At 39.1% G+C, this 15260-nt stretch overlaps 1 protein-coding gene across 1 annotated transcript; it reads left to right on the top strand.

The window, feature by feature from the left end:
- The first annotated feature begins 620 nt into the window (after positions 1 to 620).
- Positions 621 to 10845, top strand: MMP9 (matrix metallopeptidase 9). Its single transcript, XM_053453760.1, has 13 exons — positions 621 to 797; positions 1545 to 1777; positions 2149 to 2297; positions 3373 to 3501; positions 5313 to 5486; positions 6441 to 6614; positions 6808 to 6981; positions 7565 to 7720; positions 8285 to 8498; positions 8621 to 8760; positions 9143 to 9293; positions 9563 to 9666; positions 10359 to 10845. The coding sequence occupies exons 1-13, from the start codon at positions 657 to 659 to the stop codon at positions 10466 to 10468; spliced, it is 2049 nt and encodes a 682-aa protein (XP_053309735.1). The 5' UTR covers positions 621 to 656; the 3' UTR covers positions 10469 to 10845.
- Positions 10846 to 15260: the final 4415 nt, after the last annotated feature.

The following is a 15260-nucleotide window of genomic DNA, read 5'->3' as shown; positions in this document are numbered from 1 at the left end:
ATATATATATATATATATATATATATATATATATATATATATATATATACATAAATGTATATATATCCAACAATTTCTAGGCATGACTGAGATAACAGATTTATAAGATATGGGGCAAGCCAACAACTCCCATCATACCCAGTCAGTATCCTAGAAGATACCATTGTCTTATCTGAGCATTTTGAGATTTCCACATCGGGATTACGCCTTAAAAAATAAAATGAAAAATAGTTTGTTCTTATGGCCATCAACATGCACAATATCAGTTGCCAGTATGAATCAGCATTGTGCATGCGCAGTAGCCTTATGAAAATGCATAAAACCCAAGTTTGGGTAAACAATGGTAAAGTTTAAGTTTAGTATTGGTGAGTTTGCAAACGGCATATTTATTTTGTATGTATATTTTCTGGCAGGATGTGACTTCACACTGTTTACACAACAGTGATGCAATGTCTGTAGTTTTTATTTTTATTCTTCCCCTCTTCCACCTCCCCTCATATTGTGTGACACATTACCGCCCCCCTCCAACATGTGTTTCAATCCTGTGGTCTGAGGCTTGTGTGAATCAGCTACCAAGGTGTATATATAGTAGAGATAAACCCAGAGGATGTAGATAGGAAGTATAGAGGGACATAGGAAGACGTTTTGGTCTTGTCATGAGAATGTTGTTCGTGTTAGTCCTAGTGGGCACCCTGTGTCTTAGGGGTCACTCTGCTCCCACACCCCACAAGACTCCACTCTCCATTATATTTCCAGGTGAAATCCGCAGCAACATGAGTGACCTCCAGCTGGCTGAGGTGAGCTATTCATAGACTCCTTCTGACCTCAACTGCCCTCAACATTCATTTTTTTATGTTTGCCGTTAGCTGTAAAATATTCTCCCTCTGTGACTTTCTGCTCTGCTTCCCATCGTGCCCCAAGTGCTTGCCTTCTACTTACGTCTCGTATTTAACCTTAACTGTATCCATCCCGGAGCAGAGCGCTTCGCAACAGGGAAAAGCTTCGGGGTTGTTAATTTCTGGACAACGCTGTTTTTCCAAGGAATTCTTTCATTTATTTTTCTATATTAATGTCTTCTGCCTCTCCTACCTAGATCTGTTAAAAAATGCTTAACTGTTGTACATTGCAAAATGCTTTCATTTGTTTGAATGTTTCTACTGTGTCATTTTTCTCTCTTACCATAATTGTGTGACCTGCCTCAGCCTGTTCCCAGGTATACATTCCTCTGAGTAACCTAACTCAATCTAATGTTCATCTGTGACCCATGTAATCGAGCGTGGACTTACCCAACACTCTGTAACGTGTGTCTCCGATTCTCCCAGCTGCAGTATAAGCCCCTGGCAAATCTCTTTATTAATGACTTCTGCAAGCCTAATATGCTCAGAGCTTTCCAATGCCCTCACGCTATCTTTTCATGCGTGATTTTTACGTGTTAAATGTGCCTGCCCATCCCTTGAACTGCCAGAGACCCTGAAGGCTGCTTGCTCCCTCTCTCTAACCCATCTTCCATGACCCATTGTGACACATCATCACTTCACTTACAGAAGTACCTCCAGAGGTATGGATACCTGGCCCTGGAGCAAGGTGGTGATAGCCAAGTCTCCTTGCGCAAAGCTCTCAGCCACATGCAGCACAAGCTGGGACTGAAGGAGACAGGAGATCTGGACCAAGAGACCATGGATGCCATCCGGGCTCCTCGCTGCGGTGTGCCTGACATAGGCAAATACAACACATTTGAGGGAGAGCTAAAGTGGGATCACAATGACATAACATACCGGTGAGGATACTTGATTTATGTGTCAATGCACAATATGTTGGTGTCAGTCCTAAAGTTCTGCGACATAAAAGCAAACCCTAACGATACACTTCAGTTACAAATTGCATCTTGTGTCCATTTGGGTGTCAAATCAGGCCTTATAGTCAGGCCCAAACGTTATTGTTAAAGTGTCAATTTGTATGGTAAGCAATTTACTGATACATCATACTAGCCAGGCAAGGGTTCCAAGGTATCCTCATTACATGCAATGCGGCATAAGATAACTCATTTAGCTTTACAGTATCTATTCTTTTATAACTTAGACAACGTCCCATGAACTTAAAAAAACCTCTGCTTAACTTGTATGTTAAATGCTTCCATTTCTCATTCAGCGTCTTGAACTACTCTCCTGATCTGGACCCTGAGGTCATAGACGATGCCTTTGCACGCGCCTTTAGCGTTTGGAGCGCAGTCACGCCGCTTACGTTCACTCGTATATACAACGAAGTGCCCGATATTGATATCCTGTTTGGATCTGACAGTGAGTAGATCAATACTTTTTGCTAAAAATACACAGGCATCACAGAAGGATGTCAGATTTGAACGGTTTCTGCATTTTTAATAATACAATAAATCAATTTGAATGCTAGGCAGTGCAGTGCCACAGCTGCCACAAATTAATTAAACAACAATTATTATTACCAGCATTAGGGTTGTGAGTAAATAGCAATTCTGCTGGTAAAAGTGGAGCAACTACCAGAAAAATTATATCGCTCGCTATGATGATTGCACTTTGCTAATGAATTTATCATTTTTTTTTTACTGAATAATTTACTTTAACTAAATATAATTAAGGTATTAATGTATATGATATATGTGTATGTATAATATATATATATATAATGTAAATGTAAAGCACATATACCTATTAATATATTACCTTGTCGTGCCTGTGTTGAGTCAGCTGGTATAAATACAGAATAATTAATGCAACACTTATTTATTCTGTACCTATAAATATTTATCGAGCACATTGCCAGGGTGCTGGTACCTAGGGGCAGATGGTATGTTTTCATTTTGTTCGTGAATTAGCAGGGTTTACATTAATCATTGAAACCGAATGAGATTGTAAATCTGTACCAGCTAATGTAGTCATTAAAACAAATAGTAAATTCAAATGCAACAGCATTAATAAAAATAATAAAACATACAACACATTTATATTTATTTTGTTGAATAATATATATATATATATATGTATATAATATATAATATATATATGAAATATATTTATGTCCTTAGCCGCAAACTTTATAGAGTAATAGGGATATGGGTATAGCGCATTGTTTTTGTGCACAGGCACACATCTACATAGTTGGAAAGATCAAAGATTTCCCAGTAACTGGTCCATTGAGACTAGGGAGAGCTCTGAAATCACTTGAAGGTTAATTCAGCTGCAGTTATGAGTTGCCAAACTCTGTGAATTTGCTAAACACTGCCACTTTTGACCCCTTTGTGGTTTCACAAGAGTGGCACATATCAGCATTTGCACTAGCAAAATGTGGGTTTTAATGGATTTACCTTATTTCACATGTCTTTATCCTTTTTTAAAACAGATCATGGGGATCCTTACCCTTTTGATGGCAAAGACGGGCTCTTGGCACATGCATATCCACCCGGCGATGGGGTGCAGGGAGATGCTCATTTTGATGATGATGAATTTTGGACACTTGGCACAGGCGTGGGTAAGAATAATGGTCATAATAATTAACAACAATTGTATTGCAGAATAAGAATAAAATCATCTGATTTGGAATTTACAAAGCATCCTCAGATTTTTACAAACATATGCTCCTTTTAAGTGCTATCATTAATGTATTTAGGGTGTTCTCAGTCCTCTCCATGTTTTTGTTGGCCAGCAGAGTTTACGTTCTAATTTTCCATCCCTGGGGCGCTGCAAAATTAAGACTTACAAAACATCAAAAAGGAGTTGGGAATCAACCAGGCTTCCCCTGCTCTAAATTCAGTGTGACCGTGTTAAGCAACAGAGATAATCCCTTTCTATACATAACTGTCATCTGCCTCTCTCACGAGGCACTAAGTAACAATAGTTCCCCAGCGCCATATTCTTTGTAGCCGCTCTTCAGTACGAAATTTCTTTTTAACAATGATTTTCTCAAATTCTGCTGTTCAAGGTCAGACAGTTGACATAATCATCAGCTGCAAAAAAAAAAAGTGGCAAAGCCCCTCTTATGTGTCTATATTGGAGCGCTATATTCACATGGAAGGAGGGTTTCACCTCTCCAATTTTGCTATTCATTGCGAATGTCCAACACCAACATGTTTGTCCAGCTGCAATGGCTCAGCTGACCCCGCATAATGCATAATTTAATGGGTGAGGAGAAATCTTACTGATTTTATCATCCATTATGCAGTGTCGGCAAAGCTGACACAACTCTCCTACTACTCTCCCTTTAGTGAATACAACCCCATATTCAAATGATGAGAAATGAGAGGTCTAATGGTCATAGTCTAAGATGTATTGTGTGAAAATATGTCTTCTCTCACAGCATGGTGGAAAAGTGAAACCCCCCTCTACCAGACATTTAACACATTAAGGGAATTCACATATGTGTGATTAGGCATAAGGTTGTCCTGAAGACATGATCAGGGGCCAAAATGGTTGAGGTGCTAGAGTTACAGAAAAATAGACATCTTAGATGGGCTATTATTATTTATCTGCCTTCATGTTTTTATTCCCTTATTATATGAGTGGGTCTTTACGTGTTTCTGTATATGAAAAGTCTTTGTGTCTTGGACTGTCTGTAAAGCAATAGTCTCTTATTCAATATTTATATGTCTGAGTCATCTCTCGGGTGGAGAGGGATCTGCAAGAGAGTGATTGCTTTTATTATCCTAAAATATCACCATTTCTTAGATCTAGCTATTTATACGGGCATGTAAAGGGACAGAACAGTGTATGTATACCTAGACAACAAATGTTGTACGTAATATTATTTTTAGAACATAAATTTGTAACAGATATGAATGGTTTGGTTTGCTTTTATATTTTGTTATAAAATAAAGTGGATATTCCTAAATTCTCCTTTATGAGGAGTTACTGTCAGAAGTGTTATGTAAAAACGTAAATCTCGATGGCAGATAAGAGCCATTTAGCCCATCTAATCCAAGATAAAAACCATATCCAGCCTTCTGTTTTCATTAATATTAAAATTGGCTCGCTGTATCAGTCTCTACCAATTTTGTTGGAAGGGTGTCCTTGTACCTTTGTATCTACCAGAGGTAAAACTTCTTCACATGATGCCTAGGACCTTCTGCATGTAAAGGAGACATAATAACCACTACACTGTGCAATTTATGTTACCTTGGTGCTTCTGCTATTGTAACTGACTAAAAAGCATGTCTATCCCAGCAACATATCTAGCAGGTGATCGACAAACGCTTGTATACATACGCCCAATCATATAATCATCATATTTTGTTCTAAAGGCACAATCTCTACGTCTCATCACGTTGTCCTCTTCCTTGTTCTTAGTTGTAAAGACAAGCTTTGGAAATGCTGAAGGAGCTCTCTGCCACTTTCCATTCATATTTGAAGGCCAGTCTTACTCCACTTGCACAACCACTGGACGCTCAGATGGGTTACCATGGTGCAGTACCACCGCCAACTATGATAATGACCGCAAATACGGCTTCTGCCCCAGCGAGTGTGAGTATCTGGGATTAGGGATACCTCCACAATAACACCACCTGCTTAGTGACAGCGAGATAACCTTAGCAATGTTAATAAAAACCTAATTATTGGATAACACATTAGCCAAGAATGCTACACAGCATGTACATAAGAATGTGTTGCCATCTGGATACTATTTTTACCTTAAAGAGGTTATAACCATATTCCTACATAAACATTTGGCAACTGCAATAAAGTTTAACCTTAAATAATAAATACAGCATAGAAGTAAAATATTCAAACGCAACCTCAATGAAAGGGCCCAAGTACATTTAGGAGTCCACATATGGCTAAATATTCCTGAAAATCAGTAAAGACAGAAAATAGTTCACCTGCCTTTTTATGACATCTAATCTGTCTGAAATCACCATTTAACCATGTTTTTTATTACTAGTATCAGATTAAAATATGTTTTTGAAAATATTGTGCTGTTTTTTTTTAACCAGTTATAGTTTTTGGATATAATTTATTTGCACTTGATGTAATCTACTAGACAAACATCCTGCCATCCTTTTTGTGATGCCTGTGACGTGCATTAGAGTGGCTCAATCTTAATCACCCATCTTGGAACTCTGACTTGAAAGTCTGTGGAGGAAAGGATTTAATTGTACAATGAAAATTACATTAACAGTGCCATAAAGGATAAGCTCAGTGTGGTGTCAAAGCAGACTGTCAATACTGGCAAACGTCAGGTCTACAGATAAAGAAAGCTTATTAAAGCGCAATGAAATGACAATGCTAACCTACATTACTGTATACAGCGCTTTATTTTATGCACAAAGAGAAAAAAAAACATATTTCCAAGGTACAAGTGAACGATTCTTGTCTAGAAAGAATGCAAAAAGAGATGGAAAGTAGGAGAATGAAACATTCATTCACACAATGAAAATGATCTCATAGATATACTTACAAGTACCCTTTTCTCTTCAGTGCTCTTTACATATGCAGGAAACAGCGATGGAGCACCTTGTGTCTTCCCTTTCGTCTTTGATGGGAAGACATTTAACAGTTGTACCAAGGAAGGGCGTTCAGACGGATATCGCTGGTGTGGTACCACTGCTAATTACGATACAGATGGCAAATATGGTTTCTGCCCCAACAGAGGTAAGTCTTCACACAGACTACCTTGTGACAGGTGTCTCTTGACGTTAAATTTTAAAAGTAATTTAAGTAGTAATTACTCTATTGATATCAAAATAATTAAGAAGTGTCTGTAGCACTAAAATGCTAGGGACTTATGAAAACGAGTACAGCCTGTCAGGACAGGTAGCATTTCATTAACATTTGTTCTTTGCAGATACTGCTGTGATTGGTGGAAACTCCCAGGGAGACCCTTGTGTGTTCCCATTCACATTCCTTGAGAGGACGTATCATGCATGCACAAGCGATGGACGAAATGACAGAAAGTTGTGGTGTGCAACTACCTCTAGCTATGACCAAGACAGGAAATGGGGCTTCTGTCCTGACCAAGGTTTGTATCATTTTGGCTAATCCTCACATTTCAAAATGTTTTTCTGTAAAATAGTAAAAATGAAACCTGTTGATGAATGAACGCACATACATGCATCTCAACCAGCCTTACTTTAAGGGTGTATTAAAGTCTGGCAAAAAAAAAATCTACAATGCCTTTTAGTTGATGTTGGCATATTGGTTCCAGAGAAGATACAGTCTTATGAATTTTGTAATACCCATTGTATAGTGGGTTTTCATGCATGCATATATATATATATATACTCTGTTAGCAGACACAGATACATAATTTTGATGTCACTGGCCTTAAAGTGTCAGGGCCACTTTTCATCCCCAGTCCTGCCCTGGTCACAAGTGCTTCAAGACCACAGAACATACATCTCTAGAAGGAGCCTTGACTGTTTACGTGACTCTTCATCTGTAGATGTTGGCCTACAGAAAGCACCACAAACTTTGTAACTTCTCGTAATATTTTATTAGAGTGTTCAGATTCTTAAAATGCAGCTGCATCTTTGTTGTTAATTATGTGCTGCAATACTCCATATGTCGAAATATCAGTCTGTGATATTGATTGCTCTTCACAGGTTACAGTCTTTTCCTTGTGGCAGCCCATGAGTTCGGTCATGCTCTGGGCTTGGAGCATAGTGATGTCCAAGATGCTTTAATGTATCCTATGTACCGCTATGTTAGCGACTTCCAGCTTCACCCAGATGACGTGGAGGGAATCCAATATTTATATGGTATGCAGGAAAATGCAGTTTGGAAGCTGCTTACTCTATGATCTTTACAGTTTATTTAATATATCTATATTTAATGGTTTTTTAGGTCTTTGTAGTAGAAGGACAGTCAATAGGTTTGTTGTTTATCTGAACAGAAACATGCAATACAAGTTATTTTTATCCTTTATTTTCACAGCCAGTTGGCAGAGGATCATGAGATTGGGGTTAAGATGACAATATGACCATTTTTGGGAAAGGGAAGCCATCACCTTATTTAACATTTAAATGGCCTTCTTTTGGGATACATGATCATTTTCTCAAAACTGTTTTGGCACTTTCATACGATTACAATATTAATTTACTCTACACAAAACGCAAAGAGGAGTATAAAGACTCCTGAGTGCTTCTCTCTGTCATTAAGAAAATGTACCAATCATATTGGGTGTGTGGCCAATGCAATTAATACCACTGGATTTCACAGAGCAAATGATATCATCTGTTTGCCCCTAAGCATAGCATTACAATTTATTTGTTCACTCAGTGAAGTGGGTGTAGGTAAAATAAACTATTTATCTTGATCAACAGGTCCTAATCCTGGCCCACATCCGACAGCTCCGGTGTCTACTAGAAAGCCATCTTCAACAACCCTACCCACCACTACCACTAAAACTACCACATCTAGTACTACTACTCCTACCACTACTACAACTCCTTTGGACCCAACACAAGATGCTTGTAAAGTTAAAGTGTTTGATGCCATTGCAGAACTTCAGGGTGAACTTCACTTCTTCAAGGATGGGTAAGATTAAAAACAATTATGTTCTATAGGGGAGAAGGAATAGAGGAGCAATAATCTATAACAAACAACTCTTTCTGTAAAAATTACACTTTCTTAGAAGTTTGTGTGGATTTCTTTCTCAGATTGTACTGGAAAATGTCTGCCAAGGACAAGAGACCTCCCAAGACTCCACTTCGTATCACTGATACATGGTCCGCTCTGCCCCCAAATATTGACAGTGCGTTTCAAGATCCCACAAGCAAGAAAATCTTCTTTTTTGCTGGTAGGTATATTGCCTTCTAAAATAAACAAATACCTGTTATTTCAATAAATGCATGTATTCATGTAACAGCAACAGAACACCTTGACTAAATCACAGCCTCTAAACAATTTGGGTCCAGACAGTGCAGTACAGAGCACATGGAAACACTTTTCAAGTTGATCTCAATAGATCTTGAAGTGGTAACATTAATTACTATCAACAGCAACAGAAGGAAATGCAAATTATGGCATCAATAAAAAAGAAAACAAACAAATGTTAGTGGTAATCTCGTATACCTATTGAACTGATGACACCTAATTTCATGAATGCCCCTACCAGAACCAATGTAGATTTTGCTTGTTTGATTTTGCTATATTTACAGTAAGTTTTTCTCTTCTTACAGGGCGCAAATTCTGGCAGTATACTGGTAGCAGTGTTTTGGGCCCACGCAGCATTGAGAAGCTGGGTGTGGGGAAAGATGTGGAGGGCATCATAGGCGCTATTCCAAGGAATAATGGGAAGGTGCTGCTGTTTAATGGAGAGAAATTCTGGAGGTAAGTAGCTGAGGGTAATCTGTGGTGGGGAAAAGTGGTGCCCATAGAAGGTTTAGGCATATATATTGATAGCTTGCATGGACTGCTGATAAGTATTTAACCTTTTTCTAGGACAGAAAAAAAGAATAGCTACCAAGGTTGTTTTTTTAGTTTATGCATTACGAGGGCACTAAATGATAAATACTAATAAAAATGGTATATATTTCTAAGGTATTTAATGTTGAATTTGAATATGGAATTTAGTGTCATGATTTTCTGAATGTTTACAGGCTAGATGTAAAAACACAAACTGTGGACAAGGGGTACCCAAGACACACTGATGAAGACTTTTCTGGAGTGCCAACTGACTCCCATGATGTTTTCTTATATCAAGGTACTCCTTTAAATAAGCGCAATCACTGATTAGTGCCTGCGATATAACCATTTGAGCCCTGTTTCAAGAAATGCATCCCTCTCTTCCTACCATTACTGAGTTGGCATTAACATTGTTATATATAACCAAAGGTTCCCCTGTGATTTAGTCCTCAAATTCAACCTTGCTTACATAGTATGTTACCTGAAAGAAATTGCACTGCATTTATTTCCATATTTCTCTTTGGACTGTACTGAGATTCAACCTGTTTTATACCAACAAGCAGTTTTCTAGGTATTGTGGGTCTAAAGGTTCCATGATATTTGACAGGGATTAGACATAAAGATTGGATATTCTGAACATACTTGTGTCTACCTATTTGGCAATTTAACCCTCGGTTTAAATAAAGACTCATGGTCAACACCTAAAAGTTGAATATTGCCAGCATGCAATTCTTGACCACAAAGGATTTTTTTATAGAATGGTTGCTTTATTCCAGATGGCAATCAAAGTGGCTGAATAACCTGTTTAGTAAGATAATTTAATGGAAAGTTAAAGGAAGCATTTGCTACAAAACAAGCAAAGAAGATAGCAGCCATAATTTTGCAGTTTTACACTAGCTATACTCATGTGGAATCTAAGAGTAAAAAATCATATGAGAATGTCCACTGTTTATGTGCTTTATATAATGACACATATTTTGCTTTTTTCAGGTAAATATTATTTCTGCCAAGATCGCTTCTTTTGGCGTATGACATGGCGCAAACAAGTGGAAAAAGTAGGATATGTGAAATATGACCTTCTGCACTGCCCAGAGCAATAGAGGAAGGTCAAGAAGAATGGATGGTGGTGAAGATGGCCATTGGGCGGTAGTGGTTGTAGGACAGTAATCCTAATGTTGTGAAGTAGTGGGGCTCTGTGAATCCCAAATTTTGTCACCCGCACCTAGTGTGTCTTTATTTTTTCTGAGTTTAGGTAAAAATATATATGGATGTGCACTGTAAACATACCATGCCCACACTTGGTACGGTACATATGTGTATGCAAGCAATAAGTCTGCCTGGTGCAGACTATAAGAGAGAATATGAGTGAGGGTGAGATGCTGTGATCATGAAAAATGACTACAGTGTGTGACATTTGCAGAGATTTCTATAATATATTGTTTTCTTTTCTAATAAATATTATTTCTTTTGACCAATACACTGACTCTGCACATTGTGTCTGATACATATAAGTAGCAAATACAAAACAAAAAAGTTTATTTGTCTAAAAAGGTCAAGGAACAGCATGAGGGATTATTGAGAGGGTGCTGGAAGTTGCAACTAAATAAGACGTTGGAGGGAGTTAAATAAGGAGCAGAAGGGATCAAAACTCCATAGTTTGCTAGTGGTTAGATGAACCAAGATGTGAGGGCAATACACTCAACACATCATAAGTAGAAATGGACCCAGTGTGTTTAATGGAACGGCCTCACCAATGATAAAAGTAATTAGTAAGTCTCTACTTTGCTAAACTGAGCTGCAGTGCACCATTCCCACCGCTTTCCATATTTTCCTCCAGTTTTGACTGCTCAAAGCAGCCAATCAGTGGCACGGAAGCTTACATTGGAATCAGTGGCAGATGTTTCCATATAGGCATGCAGGTGGTCTCATTGGAACCCCTAGGAATCTCACATAAGCCTTCACTGGAGGGGAGTACTGGCACATGCATATTACTGAGCGGGATGTGTGTACTGGAAACACAAGGCAAGGGCTTGGGGCAACACTACATACGCATTGTTCTGATGAACCCCCTATACACTTGGATGCAAAAGGTGCATATGGTGGCTGTAGTTCACCTTCATTAACTTTTCATTTCTGCCATCTCAGTAAATTATACTAAAATACAGAGGAATGAATTGAACTTTAGCATTAGACCAGGTGGGTGCCAGATATTAATGTATGTATTTTGATGGTGATGATTAAGACCACAAACGTCACCTTTTTGTTCTTACATATCTGTCAAATTCTGTAATGCAGGAATGCAAACACGGAATCCTCTTATATTATTTAAAAAAAAACATGCTAGTTGATTCCACGGAAAATAATTATATTTGAAAACACAGATGACCATTTGGAGCCTAACTCGTGTCTCGTCTCTATAAGGTTAGGCAGCTCAGATTGTCGATGCAATTACAAGAGCCAAACAGTTCTATGTCACACTAACAAGAAATGTATCGTGGCAGTGGCATGAAATATTTACTGCAGGTATGTTGAGTAAGAATTATAGGTGCTTCTTAATAGAAGATGCTATCTGAGATGTGGTCAGGAAGGGTTGAAGGGACAAGGGAGACTCCATTTCCATGTTGCCCTGCCGTTGCCTGCCCGTCCTTTCTATCTCATTCTGTCAGCTAATAAATAAAATGTAATGCAGCCTCTCTCCCGGTTTCCATGGTAACAGCAGGAGGGGGGAGTTCAGGTTTTATTTCTGCTCCTTTGACCAATTTACCTGAAGATAAAGGAGAACGACTTATGTGCATTTCAGACACCCATTTTGTATAAACGAATAAAGGTGACGTATGTTAAATGCTCACTCTATTGAAGGAATGAAGCAGAGAGGGAAACAGTAAGAAAATAATGACATATTATTGGTACAGTTTGGGGTGCATCCTGTACATTGCTGGGTATGGAACTTACTGTGCATGTATGATGCTGTAGTGAAGTATTGATCAGATAGCGGGATTGCAATATGTAATGTAATAGATTAAAATGCGAATGTCAGAACACGAAGTACGGAGTCTTACAGAGAGTGCACATGCTGCATTGTGCTGGTTACATGGAGAGGGGGATGAAGTGCTTTCTGATCACCTGATGAGGACACACAATGCAGCCTATAGCATACAGTCAGTATACATCTGACGCAAGGTGTATGCAGTATGCCACTCATGTATAAAAGGTGATTCTAATGCAAAGTTGAAAAATTGGTTTCATCTCCGTAGCATCATTCCATAACCAATTTTGAAACCATACACCAGAATTACTTTTAATTCATAACCCTCTTTGTATGCATAGTGATGGTGCAACATCAGCACTTTTTTTATCTTACTGTATTGCAATATTGCACTACACGCACTGACACTTATTATCTCCAATAGAATGGCACATGACATATTTTAACAGACGAATTTAAGTATGGTGATAGCTCTATAAAACACATATTGTTACGCAAGTGACTCTCCTTAATTTTAGTACGAATTTTTATTTCTCTTATATAGTTTCTGTACTACAGTCAGGGCCGGCCTTAGGGGTGTGCGGCCGCACAGGGCGCCATGGCAACAGGGGCGCCTGCCCGGGACTTAAATTAAAACATCGGGGTTTTTTTTTTTTTTTTACTTTATTTAACATCCTCCATCCTCCACACGAAGGATGTTAAATAAAGTTAAAACAAAAAAAAACGGTGATTTAATTTAAGTCCCGGGCAGGGGCGCCGAGCAGTCGCTCATGAAGTTTTCAGCAACTGATCGGCCCCCTCACTCTCCGTCGCGGTGCCGGCGTTTCATGCTGACGCCTCCTGCTCCCACTGCAGGACTCCGGCAACAAGGTAAGTAAGGATAGGGAGAGGGGGGTAGATCGTGAAAAGGGGCAGAGGGGGAAGGCAGTGAGAAGGGGCAGAGGTGGTAGATAGTAAGAAGGGGCAGAGGGGGGAGATTTTTTCCTTTCTTTTTTTTGGAGATGGGGGGCGCCAGAGGAGTAGTCCGCACAGGGCGCCAGAACACTTAAGGCCGGCTCTGACTACAATATTCAGTAGTGGCTTCAGAAGTTACTAATAAAACACCACACATGATTTACACAGGAATTAAAGATTACAGAATATAGATTATTAAATTGTGGAAACATGACTTTCAAAGGTTGGCGAAGGTTCTAAAACAACAGTAAAAAAACATTTTCACCAGTTGGCAAACATGGTCGTTATGGACACAGAGGCAATCAGAAGGTTACAGAGCACAGTACATTACTGATTGACCTCGTTAGCAGCTTATCAATTACCCGCTCAATCAAAGTCCTCTTACAATCTCATATTGTTATGTGAGGTTGAAGTTACCCTAGCAACTTCCAAAACTGATGTTTGAGTTATTGGCCTTTTGGGGTTATTCATGTTCCAGGTCCCCTGAGGTTGGAAAAGGCCATGTATGCAAGTAAACCAATGTAACAGTGGAAAATCTCAAAACATTTCCAAGTATTGACAAACTAGCATATGTGCCATTAAATGACATGCACTTTTTTCTCATGTTTATCTCTTTCTTTCATTCTATTTTGCTTCCCTGTGCTTTCCTCATACAAAACTATGAGGTGGTTCCTCACCCTATGCACCCAACAGGGTGTATGCTGGGCACAGCATACAACATAGTTCCAATCATGGTGCACTTTGCTTTAAGGTCCTCCCAAAATTACCAAAAACATTCACAGTAACAAGGATTTTATGTATAGAAGTTACTTAAAAAAGCAAATCAACGCAATTCATTAGGGAACGAATGCTTAGGTCCCTCACTAATGCTAACTGCAGAGTACATATACACTTACTGGCCAGTTTATTAGGTACACCTGTTCAATTTCTTGTTAACACAAACAGCTAATCAGCCAATCACATGGCAGCAACTCAATGCATTTAGGCATGTAGACGTGACCAAGGCAACTTGCTGAAGTTCAAACTGGGGAAGAAAGGGGGTTTAAGTGACTTTGAATGTGGCATGGTTGTTGGTGCCAGGCGGGCTGGTCTGAGTATTTCAGAAACACACAGAACCATCTCTAGGGTTTACAGAGAATTGTCCGAAAAAGCGGCAGATGTGTGGAGAAAAATGCCTTGTTGATGTCAGAGGAGAACTGGTTTGAGATGACAGAAAGGCAACAGTAACTCACATAACCATTCGTTACAATCAAGGTATGCAGAATACCATCTCTGAATGCACAACACGTCAAACCTTGAAGTAGATGAGCTACAGCAACAGAAGACCACACCAGGTGCCACTGCTGTCAGCTTAGAACAGGAAACTGAGGCTACAATTTGCACAGAAACACCAACATTGGACAATGGAAGACTGGAAGAACGTTGTCTGGTCTGATGAGTCTCGATTCCAACTGCGACATTCAGATTGCAGGGTCAGACTTTGGAGTAAACAACATGAAAGTATGGATCCATCCTGCCTTGTATCAACAGATCAGGATGGTGTTGGTGTTGTAATGGTGTAGGGGACATTTTCTTGGCACACTTTGGGCCCCTTAGTACCAATTGAGCATCGTTTAAACGCGACAGCCTACCTGAGTATTGCTGCTGACCATGTCCATCCCTTTATGACCACAGTGTACCCATCCTCAGATGGCTACTTCCAACAGGATAATGCACCACATCACAAAGCTCCAATCAACTGATTTCTTGAACATGACAATGAGTTCACTGTTACATGTTACGTTTGTGGCCCTTGAGATATTGAACTGGAACTGCCACAAAGATATGACATGCATCCTAAAATTGAAGCGGAAGGACTGACTCTCAAGAGAAAATCATGAGTTTCAAGGGGCAGTTTACCAAATGGTAAAAAAGGAAAGGTTTCACTTTGGTGACTCATTTACTTTTATCTT

This window comes from Spea bombifrons, chromosome 13 (assembly GCF_027358695.1).
Source record: "Spea bombifrons isolate aSpeBom1 chromosome 13, aSpeBom1.2.pri, whole genome shotgun sequence".
Classification (NCBI taxonomy): domain Eukaryota; kingdom Metazoa; phylum Chordata; class Amphibia; order Anura; family Pelobatidae; genus Spea; species Spea bombifrons.
Note: the sequence above shows the minus strand (reverse complement) of the source record. Positions and strands in the feature narration are given on the sequence as shown.